At 44.7% G+C, this 12500-nt stretch overlaps 1 protein-coding gene across 1 annotated transcript in view; it reads right to left on the bottom strand.

Annotated features, from left to right (window-relative positions):
* si:ch73-362m14.4 (actin-binding protein WASF3) overlaps positions 1-10425 on the bottom strand; it is a 13471-nt gene extending 3046 nt beyond the window's left edge. Inside the window, 6 exon segments of the mRNA XM_063202464.1 lie at positions 1118-1368; positions 2383-2558; positions 5001-5118; positions 5817-5970; positions 7751-7885; positions 10293-10425. Of these exon segments, the coding sequence (XP_063058534.1) occupies positions 1118-1368; positions 2383-2558; positions 5001-5118; positions 5817-5970; positions 7751-7885; positions 10293-10425 (967 nt within the window).
* Positions 10426-12500: the final 2075 nt, after the last annotated feature.

Below are 12500 nucleotides of genomic sequence, written 5' to 3' on the forward strand. Positions count from 1 at the left end.
GACAATAACGTTTAAGCACCACAGTAAAGTATGAACTGTGAGGTGCTAAGCCCTGAATAGTTTCTATAACAAATGTTTGTGACGCAGTGGTACACTGATCCAAGTGACATCTCTTTCGTGGCATTGCAAATTTTCCTATAAACCTAAGACATGCTATGACACTTGCTAAAGAAAAGTTTGCTGTAGATGTATTACAATTTACAATAACCACACTGTAACATAAATATTCAAAATGCAGCAGTAGGCATAAAATCAAATACTTACAGTAATTGTATTTAAGCCTCTGATATCGCTGTATGTATGACAGTACACGTAAGGGGCCATAGTACTGACCAATCACTGTATGAGTGTGAGAGGGTCAGTGCTGACCAGTACTACTGTAGCTGTCAAAGTGGTTCAGCATCAACCAGCATGGCCGTGGTGGTCATATACACAGACATTACTATGGCCATAGCTGGGAGTGAAAGAGTGGTGAGTGATGGACATTGCTATAAGTAAGTATAAAGGGGTCACATTGTGTTGCAGAAGTTGAATAATTGCCTGAAATGGTTAATATGTACATGTAACATTTTAATTTGGGGTGCCTTAGTCAAAGAAGTTTTTTTCTCATTCTTGACTCTGGATGTACCATGCCTTGGCTTGGACTAAAGAGCACCCAAACCCAAGAAGGGTTACAAGAGCACGCCACAATCTACAAACTGCATGTATAGCTTTATTTGTGAAAGAGCTGGTACCATGTTCACACAGGTCATAGCTACCACAGGTACCAGTGGTTGCCAGAGAACTGCCTAGTTACTTTCATCTCGGGCCCTTAGGCAATTGCCCACTTGGCTTGCCTGGTTGTTGTGACAGGCCTGTCTGTAAGAGTAAAGGTGTCAGTTGTTGCAACTACTATTCTAATATTGCTATATCTGTGCCTTGTGAGACTAAGGGGGTCAGTTCCAACTAACACACACTGTAGTAGATTTCGCAGTATTAATTCAACAATTAGAGAGTAATTTCTCCATTTTCCAGAGTGTATTTGGTCCCAGATGACTCTGTAAGTGTTGAATTAACACTGCGTTTGTGTTATGGCGTAGCTATATTTGCAAAAGAGTTAAGTGGGTCAGTTCTGACCTGTAGTCTTTGGCAGATGTGGGTCGGGGGCCGTTGAGTGCGGCGTCGGTGGGCGGCGGTGGATGGTGCGAGGGCACGCGGCCCAGAGAGTGCTGCCGGGCCCCGGAGGGGGCACCAGAGGAGGCCGGGGGCCTGTAGGCGCGGTCCAGAGACTGGGTCTGCGTGGGGGCCGCGTCCTTGCCGTCCGGGCCCACCTCCTGGGGAGGGTGGTTGGGGCTGGCCGGGTACGAGAGCTCGTCCGACATGCCTGACCTGTGGGATATGGACATACGGTACGAAAAGGATGATATGGAGAAAAGAAGCAACGTTGACATATTTTATTGTAATGTATTAGTAGTGAAGGGTCACCGCTCATCTGTTGAAAGAGTGCAGGATTTATTAGAGACTTTTAAGTAAAAAGGGAAAAAATCCGCACAAGCTGCAAGTAAGGCTATTTTGCACAGACCTGAAGTGTGCGGATTGTGTTGTACTATCAAAATTAATTCTAAAAAATTCTATCAAAAAATGATGAACTTTCCTTATTGGTTACTCACAATGGCTTACTTGTCCTGAGGAGGCACTATTTTGAGAATTAGGAGACTATTATGGTTGAAAAGTGTACATACTGTATATTTAACTGACACCATGTGTTTTCTCCATTGGGGGGCAGCAGAGAGCATAAACAGTAGGTGTCTTGAGCTTGTGAGTTGAGCTGGCAAGGCTTTATCCTTCCATCACACGAACGTCATGGCTACAGTAATAAACACTAGCACCCATGACACCATCATCATCATAGGTACTACAGCCTCTAACCTTCTATTGTTTTTCTAACTGAACATATTTTTTTACCATTTATTTACTAGTATAAACTACTTTTTAGTTATTAGTGTGCTTATGTATGGTAGGGGTGTCTGCTGTACCTTCCCAAAGCATACTACGGTGAAATACCCAATAATATTTAGACAAGTTTGGATGATGTGTGTGAGGTGCAGAGGTGGCCAAAGTAAAAGTAGAAGTAAAAAAAACTAAATCTATAATAGTTTCCATCCAACACATGTAACTTCACTGAGTAACCTGTCTACAGTCACTGTAGAGTGATGTAGATTATTCTGCACCGGTTGGATCGAATTTGAGGGTTTTCTTTTAAGGATTTTTTTTCAGTAACAACAACATCTAGCCACTTCATTAGGTACAATGAATGTGCTAGCGTTGTACTTACACCTTGAATTTATTTCTACTCCTACTTTGGCCACCTCTGGTGAGGTGTACAGTGGCCAGTGAGCGCACCTGTCGGGAGAGAGGGATCCCTCGGAGGACATGCCGTGGTAGGGCGAGGGCGTGAGGCGTGCGTCGGGCCGGAACTCCTTGTCGTAGGCCAGCACGTTCCACTCCTGCCGCCGGTTACGCGCCTTACGCACCTTCTTCACCTCCCGACTCGGGTCCTCGTGGTGCTTCTGCTCTTGCTGCGGCACACAAACGGTTAAGTGTTAATACTTTTTGGGGTCTTTTTTTGTATCGTTTTTTCTTTTAGAAAGATTTCTTTGGTCCTTTTTGACTTTATTTGATAGGTCAGTGCGAGAGGTGGACAGGAAGCGACTTTGTGAGAGAGACGGGGAGGGGTCGGCAAAGGACCCGGGCCGGGAATTGAACCCAGGTCAGCCGCATGGCAGGCGAGTGCCCCACCGGTTGGCCACGGCAGCGCCTTTTGTATCATTTTTTCAGATAGGACGGTGGGAGGAGAGGGAGACAGGAAATGAGATGGGAGAGAGAGACGGGGAAGGGTCGGCAAATAACCTGGGACGGGGGATCGAACCCGGGTCGCCGGTGTAGCAGTCCAGTGCCCTGCCGCATGAGACACGGCCAAGTCTTAAGTGTAAAGAGATTTGAAATACTGGATACCGGACATTACATTAACTTACATTACACCTAGCTGATGGTTTGGTCTACTACAGCAAGAACGGGACACCTTTCATTCGAGGGGCCACTTCAAATTTTACAAAGTTCTCCAAGGGCTGGACTATGAAAACAGACCAGGATTTTCCCCTGCACTTTAGGCCTATATTGAAGGCAGCCACTTTTACAACAGACCCCATCTTCACTAAGTCCCCTGAAAATATAACTTGAAATTGCATAACATTAAAATGATGTCGGGGGCCGGACACAATGGCCTCAACGGCCGTAAATGGCCCTCGAGACATACTGGGTTCTCCACCCCTGGTCAACAGCGCATTACAAAGGATTAAGCATGTTATAGTAACAGTAGAGCTGCCAGAGTACATGCCAGTCCTGTGTGTGGAGCTAGATTTGCCATTGTCAGATAGTATTGTCTGAAAATACGCGCCATGCTTCTGTGACCCTCTTAGGGGACACAACTCCCAGTTTGAGAACTACTGTATTCCTTTTTTTTCAAAGAATGTTGTAGCTTTAACTGTGAATGGGGGCAGAGCAAAGCGTGTAGTTGCTGACCTAATAACACATCACGCTGCCTACATCATCATCATGTCAACGGAAATGTCAGAGTAAATCTGATGAGTAAATGTCTCCATGTGCAAAACAACAAGAACAGCCCGGGCACATCTCACTGCTGTGCGGAGCCAAAGAGTGACAGGAAGAGAGAGAGAGAGAGAGAGAGAGAGAGAGAGAGAGAGAGAGAGAGAGAGAGAGAGAGAGAGAGAGAGAGACAGACAGGAAAAGAGAGAGAGTGAGGGCTGCTGCTATGCCATCTGCACACCTCAAACACGTCAACGCCAACGTGGAAAACGAAACCAAGACAAGAAACCATGGCATGCACACAGAGAAGATAAGAAGAAAGGGAGGGGAAAATAGATAGAGAAAGAAAGCTCGACAGGGAAGACAGGGCTAGAGAGGGGAGGGCAGACTAATTTCGTGATCAATATTTACACTCATTTCATTACACAATATATTAAGACATCAGATGCAAAACTCAGTGTCATTACAGAAATCTGTAGAAAAAAACTAAAACAAAACAAAAAAACCAACTCAAAAAGCAACCTAAACGTTAATATCAAGTAGATACCTTTCCCCTGTGCTCTGCCTCTCTATAATTGTCTTCTGTTGTAACATCAGCCCAAACATAGGATTACAGATTACTGCAGTGGGAGAGCTAAGAGGGAGAAGGCTGAAGAGTGTTATCCTGCTGCCCTTAAACAAAGGCAGGAGAGAGGGAGCCACGTCGCCTACTGAACAGGCATGCACTTGGCTACTGTACTATATGTTGAAGGGGTGCTAGCAAGAAACATATGGTACATACGGTACATAAGATAAGAGAGAGCATGGTGAGAGAGAGAGAGAGAGAGAGAGAGAGAGAGAGAGAGAGAGAGAGAGAGAGAGAGAGAGAGAGAGAGAGAGAGAGAGAGAGAGAGAGAGAGAGAGAGAGGTGGGCTACTGTAGGTGGGAGTAGGGGCAGGAGAATGTGCAGCCATGACAACAGGGGAGCAACAGCTTTGTTTACAACAGAGGAAAAATAACATAACAGGTGCACAGCCAGGAACACGCATACACTGACTGTGCACACACACACACTCTCTCTCTCTCACACACACACACACACACACACACACACACACACACACACACACACACACACACACACACACACACACACACACACACACAAATACACTCTCTATCTCTCATCCACACACATGTATGCATACACGTACAGAAGCACACACGCACACTTGCGCACGCACGCACAGACACCTTTTGGGTACGCCGCCCTGAGCGGCAGCAAGGATACCATAATTCCCCGTTGTGGATTAATAAAGTTCCTCTCCACACACACACACACACACACACACACACACACACACACACACACACACACACACACACACACACACACACACACACACACACACACACACACACACACACACACACACCTTCTGCCTCCTCTTCTCCTTCCTCTTGTTCTCTGTGGCCTGCAGCATCTTCTCCTTCCACAGGTTGAAGAAGTAGGAGGGGTCTGTGTAGAACTTCATGCCATCCTTCTTGTCATCTCTACAACAACAACAACAAAACACATCCTCAAATCAGGCTGGAAGGAACATGGTTACGTGATTAACCTAGGCTAGGTCAAACCTGCATTAAGTGGTAAATCTTATAATAAATAGCCTACAGCTGTCGTTTAGTTAAGAAAATAAAGATTCAAGGTTCTTCTATTAGATGATTTACCACTACCTCAAACAGCTATCTGTGCTGACTTGCTCATGCTGCACAAGGCAAAATATTGGGGAAAATACAGGGTATTTGCATTTGAAGGGAATATTCAGCATGTTCATCAATGAGGAGAGATGCTTTACGATAGCAATCACTGCCCGTTAGTGTTGAGGTCAGTTACTTGATATGTGAGGACTTTTAATCCACGTGGAACACTCAAATCACTTTACATTGTATGCCTCACATTTACCCATTCCCCCTCACATTCACACACCAGTGGCAGTGGCTGCCTTGCAGGGTACCACCCTGCCACCAGGAGCACTTTGGGGTTAAGTATCTTGCTCAAGGACACACTGATGGGATCAGGCAGAGCAGGGCTGGAGCCAGCAACCTTCTTGTTGCCAAAAAGGCCCCTCGACCAACTGAGCCACCACCCTGTTATGTCACCTATTGGGAGGGTGGTGGGGGTGTGGTTTATCTCACCTGTATGGAGGCTGATTAGAGACGGGCTTATAAGAAGGGTGTGTGGTGTTGCTCACCTGTACGGAGTGAGGATGTTGAGGGGCGGCGGCTTGTCAGAGCGGTGGTACATCTCCAGGACGGAGTTGAGGATGGAGTTCCTGGACACCACCTGCTGGTCCTGAATGGTAGAGCTCTTGAAGGCCTTCCTCATGTTGATGTCCTGCAGTGACACTGAGAAGAAAAACAAAACATTCACACGTTGGATATCAAGGTTATAACCAAAACTCATTCCTTATTTTTGTTGTCCTGCAGTGACACTGAGGAGAAAAACAAAACATTCACATTTAGACACGCTTTCATCAAAAGCGATTTACAGGTAATTCAATTCTTTATTTACATCAGACTCAAAATACATGGTCCATATCAAGGTAGACAACAGTAAAAAAAATACATAGAGAAGTTAAGGAAAGAAAAATAAGAGATAAAACTGTAGAGCACGCCTCTGTATTTCAGCGGGTGCGTTGGATATCAAAAATATGTAGCTCATTCCGGTCAAAGCTAGGAGTCATTGAAAAATGGAAATCTGAGGCTGTAGTCTGTTCATTTTGAGCATTTTATTTCAAAAGGTCCTCATTGGCTACGTTTACTTGATGGTTTTAATTAATACTTCAAAAGTAGCTCCATAATGCATGCTGTTCCACAGGTGGAACATTGTAATAGTCATTGAAAAGTTAACTAGCATAGTACTACACTACTGTGACATAACAGGGGCCTTAGTAATGCACTATGACTTGTTCATTGCCATTCTGGTAACAGCAAATTTATAATACCGTGTTTTAACGGGTATAAATAGTTCCGTCGAGTTTACATTGCACTTTCATTTAATTCCGAATAGTGAAGTGTTTACATGAGTTTTCAAAGCAGAATAAAAGTTATATTTGTATGTAAATTGAGTTAATTCATAACAAAATGCCCCATGTTACTGAGGCCACTGACAAAACACAAAGCTCAGTCAGTCTGTTCTGCTGTACAGTAGTGCCCTTCTGAGAGCCCATATGCTCACATCCTGAGCAGCGCTTCTAGAGCAGAGTCATAATAATGAGCAAAACCCAGAAACCGAATAGAAATCAGGTTACCACACAGGCCCTGCAGGACAGCTGCCCTTTCTTTTGGTCTGTGTGTGTGTGTGTGTGTGTGTGTGTGTGTGTGTGTGTGTGTGTGTGTGTGTGTGTGTGTGTGTGTGTGTGTGTGTGTGTGTGTGTGTGTGTGTGTGTGTGTGTGTGTGACTCAGTCCTGAGTCACACTTGTTTCTCAGTAGCAGCTGCCACCCCATCGCTCCCTGCCACCTCCTCCTCCTCCTCCTCCTCCTCCTACAACACTACCCATCCTCACCTCCTCTTCCTCCTCCTCCTCCTCTTCCAACACTATCCCTCCTCACCTCCTCCTCCTCCTCCTCCAAGACTATTGCTCCTCTCTTCCTCCTCCCCCTATTCCTCTTCCTTCTCCAACACTATTGCTCCTCCTCCTCCTCCATCACGGTCTCTGACCCCCTCTCCTGCCTCGGACGCTGACTCTGCCCTCCTGCAGTCACTGCCTCTTCTCCATGATACTCCCACTGTCTCATTCTCTCTCTACTCTGACTCCCTGTCATGATGACTCCCCCTGCTGGAGTAGTTTGAAACCACCCACACTGTGAATCTGTGACGCTCCACTAATTCTGTTACCCTGTGACACTACATCCACACTGTAACCCTGTCACACTACACTGAATTCACATCCAAGCCAATCATATATTGTATGCACAACAGTTGTTTCATATTTTACAGACAGCATAAGGTGACAGGAACATAGCACTTACAATTTACTCCACATTTCTAAAAGACCAATTTTACACATATTCCAAAAGCCCTATTCATTCATACAACACCTTGTCATCACACTCACAGACACAGACAGACACGCGTACACACGCACGCACGCACGCACGCACGCACGCACCAAGCACACTCACCCTCCTCCACAGTTGAGTCAAGTTGTGTGACTTTGACGGCCAGCTGGTCAACTCTCTCCTGCAAGTTGTTCATGCGCATGTAGAAGCTGTTGGCTTCATTGAACAGCTCCCCAAATATGTCCTCCGCATGCCTGCCTGTAGACACACATCAACACACACAAATTACATTTTCACTAAAATGTTCCAGCATAATCTGTAATATGTCTATAATTTGTCTCCATAAGCCTATAGACCACTATTTCTCAAACTTCTTCAATTCGAAGCCCCAAAAATGTTCAGGGACCACCTGTCAACTGAATTGACAGTTGACGGGTGGTGCTAATTTGACACTGCTAATTTCGATACAGATCACTTCTAACCTGTCTTATTGTGGTGAAAATGAGACTTCAGCTATGTTTAGCTTTGTAATAATGTTACAAACATGGCCTACTGCTAGCTTGTCTTGGAAAAGTAGAAATCCCCTCGCAGACCACCTGAGCTCTGTCACGGACCACCAGTGGTCCTCGGACCACACTTTGAGAATCATTGGCCTAAACAATTGTTCTTTCCTAACTGTAAGTGGATATTAAAGCTGGCATGTCTGCCTGTTGACATAAACATTCAAAAATCAGATATCATTCATGCGTTTCCCCTACAATTCTGCACAACCTGTAATATGTTGCAATAAGTGCTGCTTCATCACTATAAGCCTAGACAATTACCCTTCTTCAATCAACTGGACATTAATTCAAACGTTGGAACATATGCAAACCCTTTTTAGAAAAAGACATATCCAGACATTTCCGCACAGCCACAGACCCTTAAATATTAAAGATCCCATTGGAACCGCTGTTATATATGCCAGCTCCATGTATCCTGCTGAGTCTTGACATCCATACCCATCCATAATGAATGTGCCCCTTGCACACAGAAAATAGTCCACTAAGTGGAGTTCTGAGGGTCTGTTGTCGCTACAAAGTAGACGTTTGATGTAATAGCCAGAAATGAGCCCTTGGTCTTTGTCTTTTTCACTTCATCTTATAGACCTCTTATAGATGTCCTCAGGGATTATATGACTTAGTTTATGGACTGCAGTTCGGAGCGTAGATTGGCTGTTTTTACGTTTCAAGTCAATATACAATGCGTATGGCTTGCTGCATAAAAACACTGACTTCAAAAAAATGCTTTGTATGTCAGCACATCATTTTAGTCATGTTCATACTGCATTACACATACACATCTAATAATACTAGAGGATTGTTGTGGTTTAGTTTAGTTTAGTTTAGTTGTGAGTGTGTGTTTGTGTGTGTGTGTGTACTCGTTATATACTCTTTATATTTAAACAAAAAAAAAAAACAACTAACCCCTCTTTGCAACTGCACTTGTTGTTCTGTATATCTCCTGTGCACTTTGTATTTGCTTGTGATGTTGGCTTGATTATGTCCTCTTTTGAAAGTCGCTTTGGTTATAAAGCGTCTGCCAAATGCAATGTAATGTAATGTAATGGTAAAGGTGATTAGCAGGTTCAGCTTACTCTTATGTTACTGTCACAGAATAAAGTACAGCGGTCACAGCGTATTAGCACATTTTAGGCCCTGTGTACACTCAGCCCTAATGGACCCCCCATATATTTTCATAAATCAAACTGCGTGTGGGCCCCCCATATACTGTACATACATGGGGCCCTGGTGACTCAGTCACATTTTACCCCCCAAGAATGACACCTCTGACACCGGTGCCTGGAAGGCCCCTACTAATCCATCACCTAAACTATAAACCTAACCTTAACCCTAAACCTATTACTTGACCCTAATCCTAAACCTAACTCTAAATCTTATCCCTGAGCCTTGTATGGGTGATGTGCCTGACAGGCACGCAGCTTTGAAGGTACCATGTATGGCAAAAAACACCAAAGAGATGCTGATCGACAATTAAAAACGATCATACGTCTAAACTGACTGAGTCCTCCGGGCTGACTGACAATGGCTGACAGGATGCTGTTGGTGAAGCAATCCATCTCACTGATCTACTCAACTCTACTCTACTGTACTCTACTCTATTCTACTACTCTACTCTATTCTACTACTCTACTCTATTCTATTCTACTACTCTACTCTCCTGTATTGTGCACTACTGTACTCTACTCTATTCTACTACTCTACTCAACTCTACTGTACTCTACTGTACTCTACTCTATTCTACTACTCTACTCTACTGTATTGTGCACTACTGTACTCTACTCTATTCTACTACTCTACTCTACTGTATTGTGCACTACTGTGCTCTGCTCTTCTCTACTCCACTGCAGCTTATGCACTACTAAAGCCTCTGTGTAACGTTGTATACGGTACGTGAAATACAACAAAATAAAGCAGGGGCGGAGCACTGGTATTGGGACAAGGGGGCGGGAGATGTGTCAGAGGCGTTGGGCCCACAAAATATCGTAAAATGGGGCCCCTACAAGATGTTTGGCAATCGAAAGCCAAGCCCCCCAAGTGGTGAGGCCGGGGGCTCCTGGCCCCTATGCCCCCCCCTCTGCTCCACCCCTGAAGTAAAGTCTTACTGAGTCCCCCGAGCTGTTTGATGATGGCTGCTAGGGTGCTGTTGGTGACGCACTCCAGCTCGCTGGTCACTCCGTCCGGCAGCACCCTTCGGCACAGGTGCCGCGGCTCAATGCTGCGCTTCACCAGAGGCATGGCGGCCCCCCAGCGCTCACCACACACTCACACCCGGAAGGAGGGGGCACTCACGGGGGCTGGTTGGTTGGTGGGAAACACACCTGTGAAGAGAGGTGAGAGGTCAAAGGTCAACCCATGGCTGCCTCCTATCTAAACTCCCATCCTCGCTTGTGCTTGTGGCCTGATTGTGACATTGCAAGACATGATTGCCATCAGAGGTTTAATTCAATATCTCGCAAAAGCGCAATTCAAAGGACATTTTTCTCATTTGCAATCGGGATGTTGAATGGGCAAAAGTCCCTCAAAAGTTGTTCTGGCTAGGCTGACAGTAGGGAAACGTCATTGTTTGAGTAAATTGCGGGTGGGCTCTGGCTGTTGTGCCATCGAGCCTGGCACTTTGGTGTAGGGGCCTGCGTATATATCTCCATAAACGGCTCTGGTTTAAATTTTCTAAATCATGAATGCTACTAGGAATGAGTAGGACCAGCAAAAAATGATACACCAAAATATAAAGAATTTTGTTGAAAAATGACATAGTTGCCATTTTTTGACTTTTGCATTTTATTATTGGAAATGACTGTTCAGAGTCCAATGTCCCATCATCTATGTGTGAATTCTTGCCATTCAAATAGTTTGAGAAGATACTTCTTAAACTTAACCCTACATAAAATGCATTTTGTAATGCAATGGAATGCAAAGCCCACTACAAAAATGTTCCAAAATGGATATACATCATTTTGCAACAAAGCTCTTCATATTTTCCCTTTTGTCATCTGGCATTGACCCCTGTCTCTGTCACTCCCATCGCATGACATCTTTAGACGGAGAGCACAAATAAAGAGGATAGATAAGAAAAGTACTATTTTTTAAAACTATAAGAGAGATCTGATGTGTTGATGTGTGATCTGATCCCACACATTTAAGCTTATGTTTAACAATCGTGTATGACAATCGTGTATGTCTCTTTCATTTTACTATCCTCTAGTAAAATTAGAGAAATCAACTGAGAGAGAGAGAGAGAGAGAGAGAGAGAGAGAGAGAGAGAGAGAGAGAGAGAGAGAGAGAGAGAGAGAGAGAGAGAGAGAGAGAGAGAGAGAGAGAGAGAGAGAGAGAGAGAGAGAGAGAGAGAATATGGGTTATATGAGGAGAAGGATGTGTTGGGGGTTGGTCAATTCAGCATGTTAGATTGCCCACTGAACAGGAGGTCAAGCATTACACCCTGAAGAACGCAGGAAAAGGAGCATCTTTGACTGTCATACGGTTGTGTGTGTGTGTGTGTGTGTGTGTGTGTGTGTGTGTGTGTGTGTGTGTGTGTGTGTGTGTGTGTGTGTGTGTGTGTGTGTGTGTGTGTGTGTGTGTGTGTGTGTGCGGATGTATGCATACAGTCTCTCTCTCTCTCTCTCTCTCTCTCTCTCTCTGTCTGTGTGTGTGTGTGTGTGTGTGTGTGTGTGTGTGTGTGTGTGTGTGTGTGTGTGTGTGTGTGTGTGTGTGTGTGTGTGTGTGTGTGTGTGTGTGTGTGTGTGTGTGTGTGTGTCCATGTGACAAAGGGACTTCATGTGTGCCATGGTCTTTATGTCCCCATGGACCTGTAATTATCCCTGTGTGATGTGGTGTGGTGCACATGTGCATCTGCACTTAGCCTGCACAAGAACATATACAGTACAATCAGGAAAGCAGACAAGGGGGGACAAGTGGGTCAGCTGTCCCGGGCCCAGGGAGAAAGGAGGCCCATAATTGGGCCCTCATTACATTGAATGTATTGGGTGAGGGGGACCTTTCAGATGACTTTATCCTGGGCCCAGCCAAAACTGTCAGCGGCTATGAGTACAATGCACTTCTTCACTGTGAGCTTCTATCTAGCATATCTGTACATATTTTCATGACTTTGACATGTATGTGCTGCTGAATGTATACTTGTATTACTGTATACAAAATAATGTGTCCACTTTTGACCCATTATATAGTATATTATATATATTGTAGTATATTTAATTGTGGATAATACTAAAGGAAACCCTGCACTCTAACAATGTTCTGTATATTACATGACTGAATCTTCCACCCAGATGACAAGCCATAGAGCACAACACATT

Source organism: Engraulis encrasicolus, chromosome 7 (assembly GCF_034702125.1).
Source record: "Engraulis encrasicolus isolate BLACKSEA-1 chromosome 7, IST_EnEncr_1.0, whole genome shotgun sequence".
Classification (NCBI taxonomy): domain Eukaryota; kingdom Metazoa; phylum Chordata; class Actinopteri; order Clupeiformes; family Engraulidae; genus Engraulis; species Engraulis encrasicolus.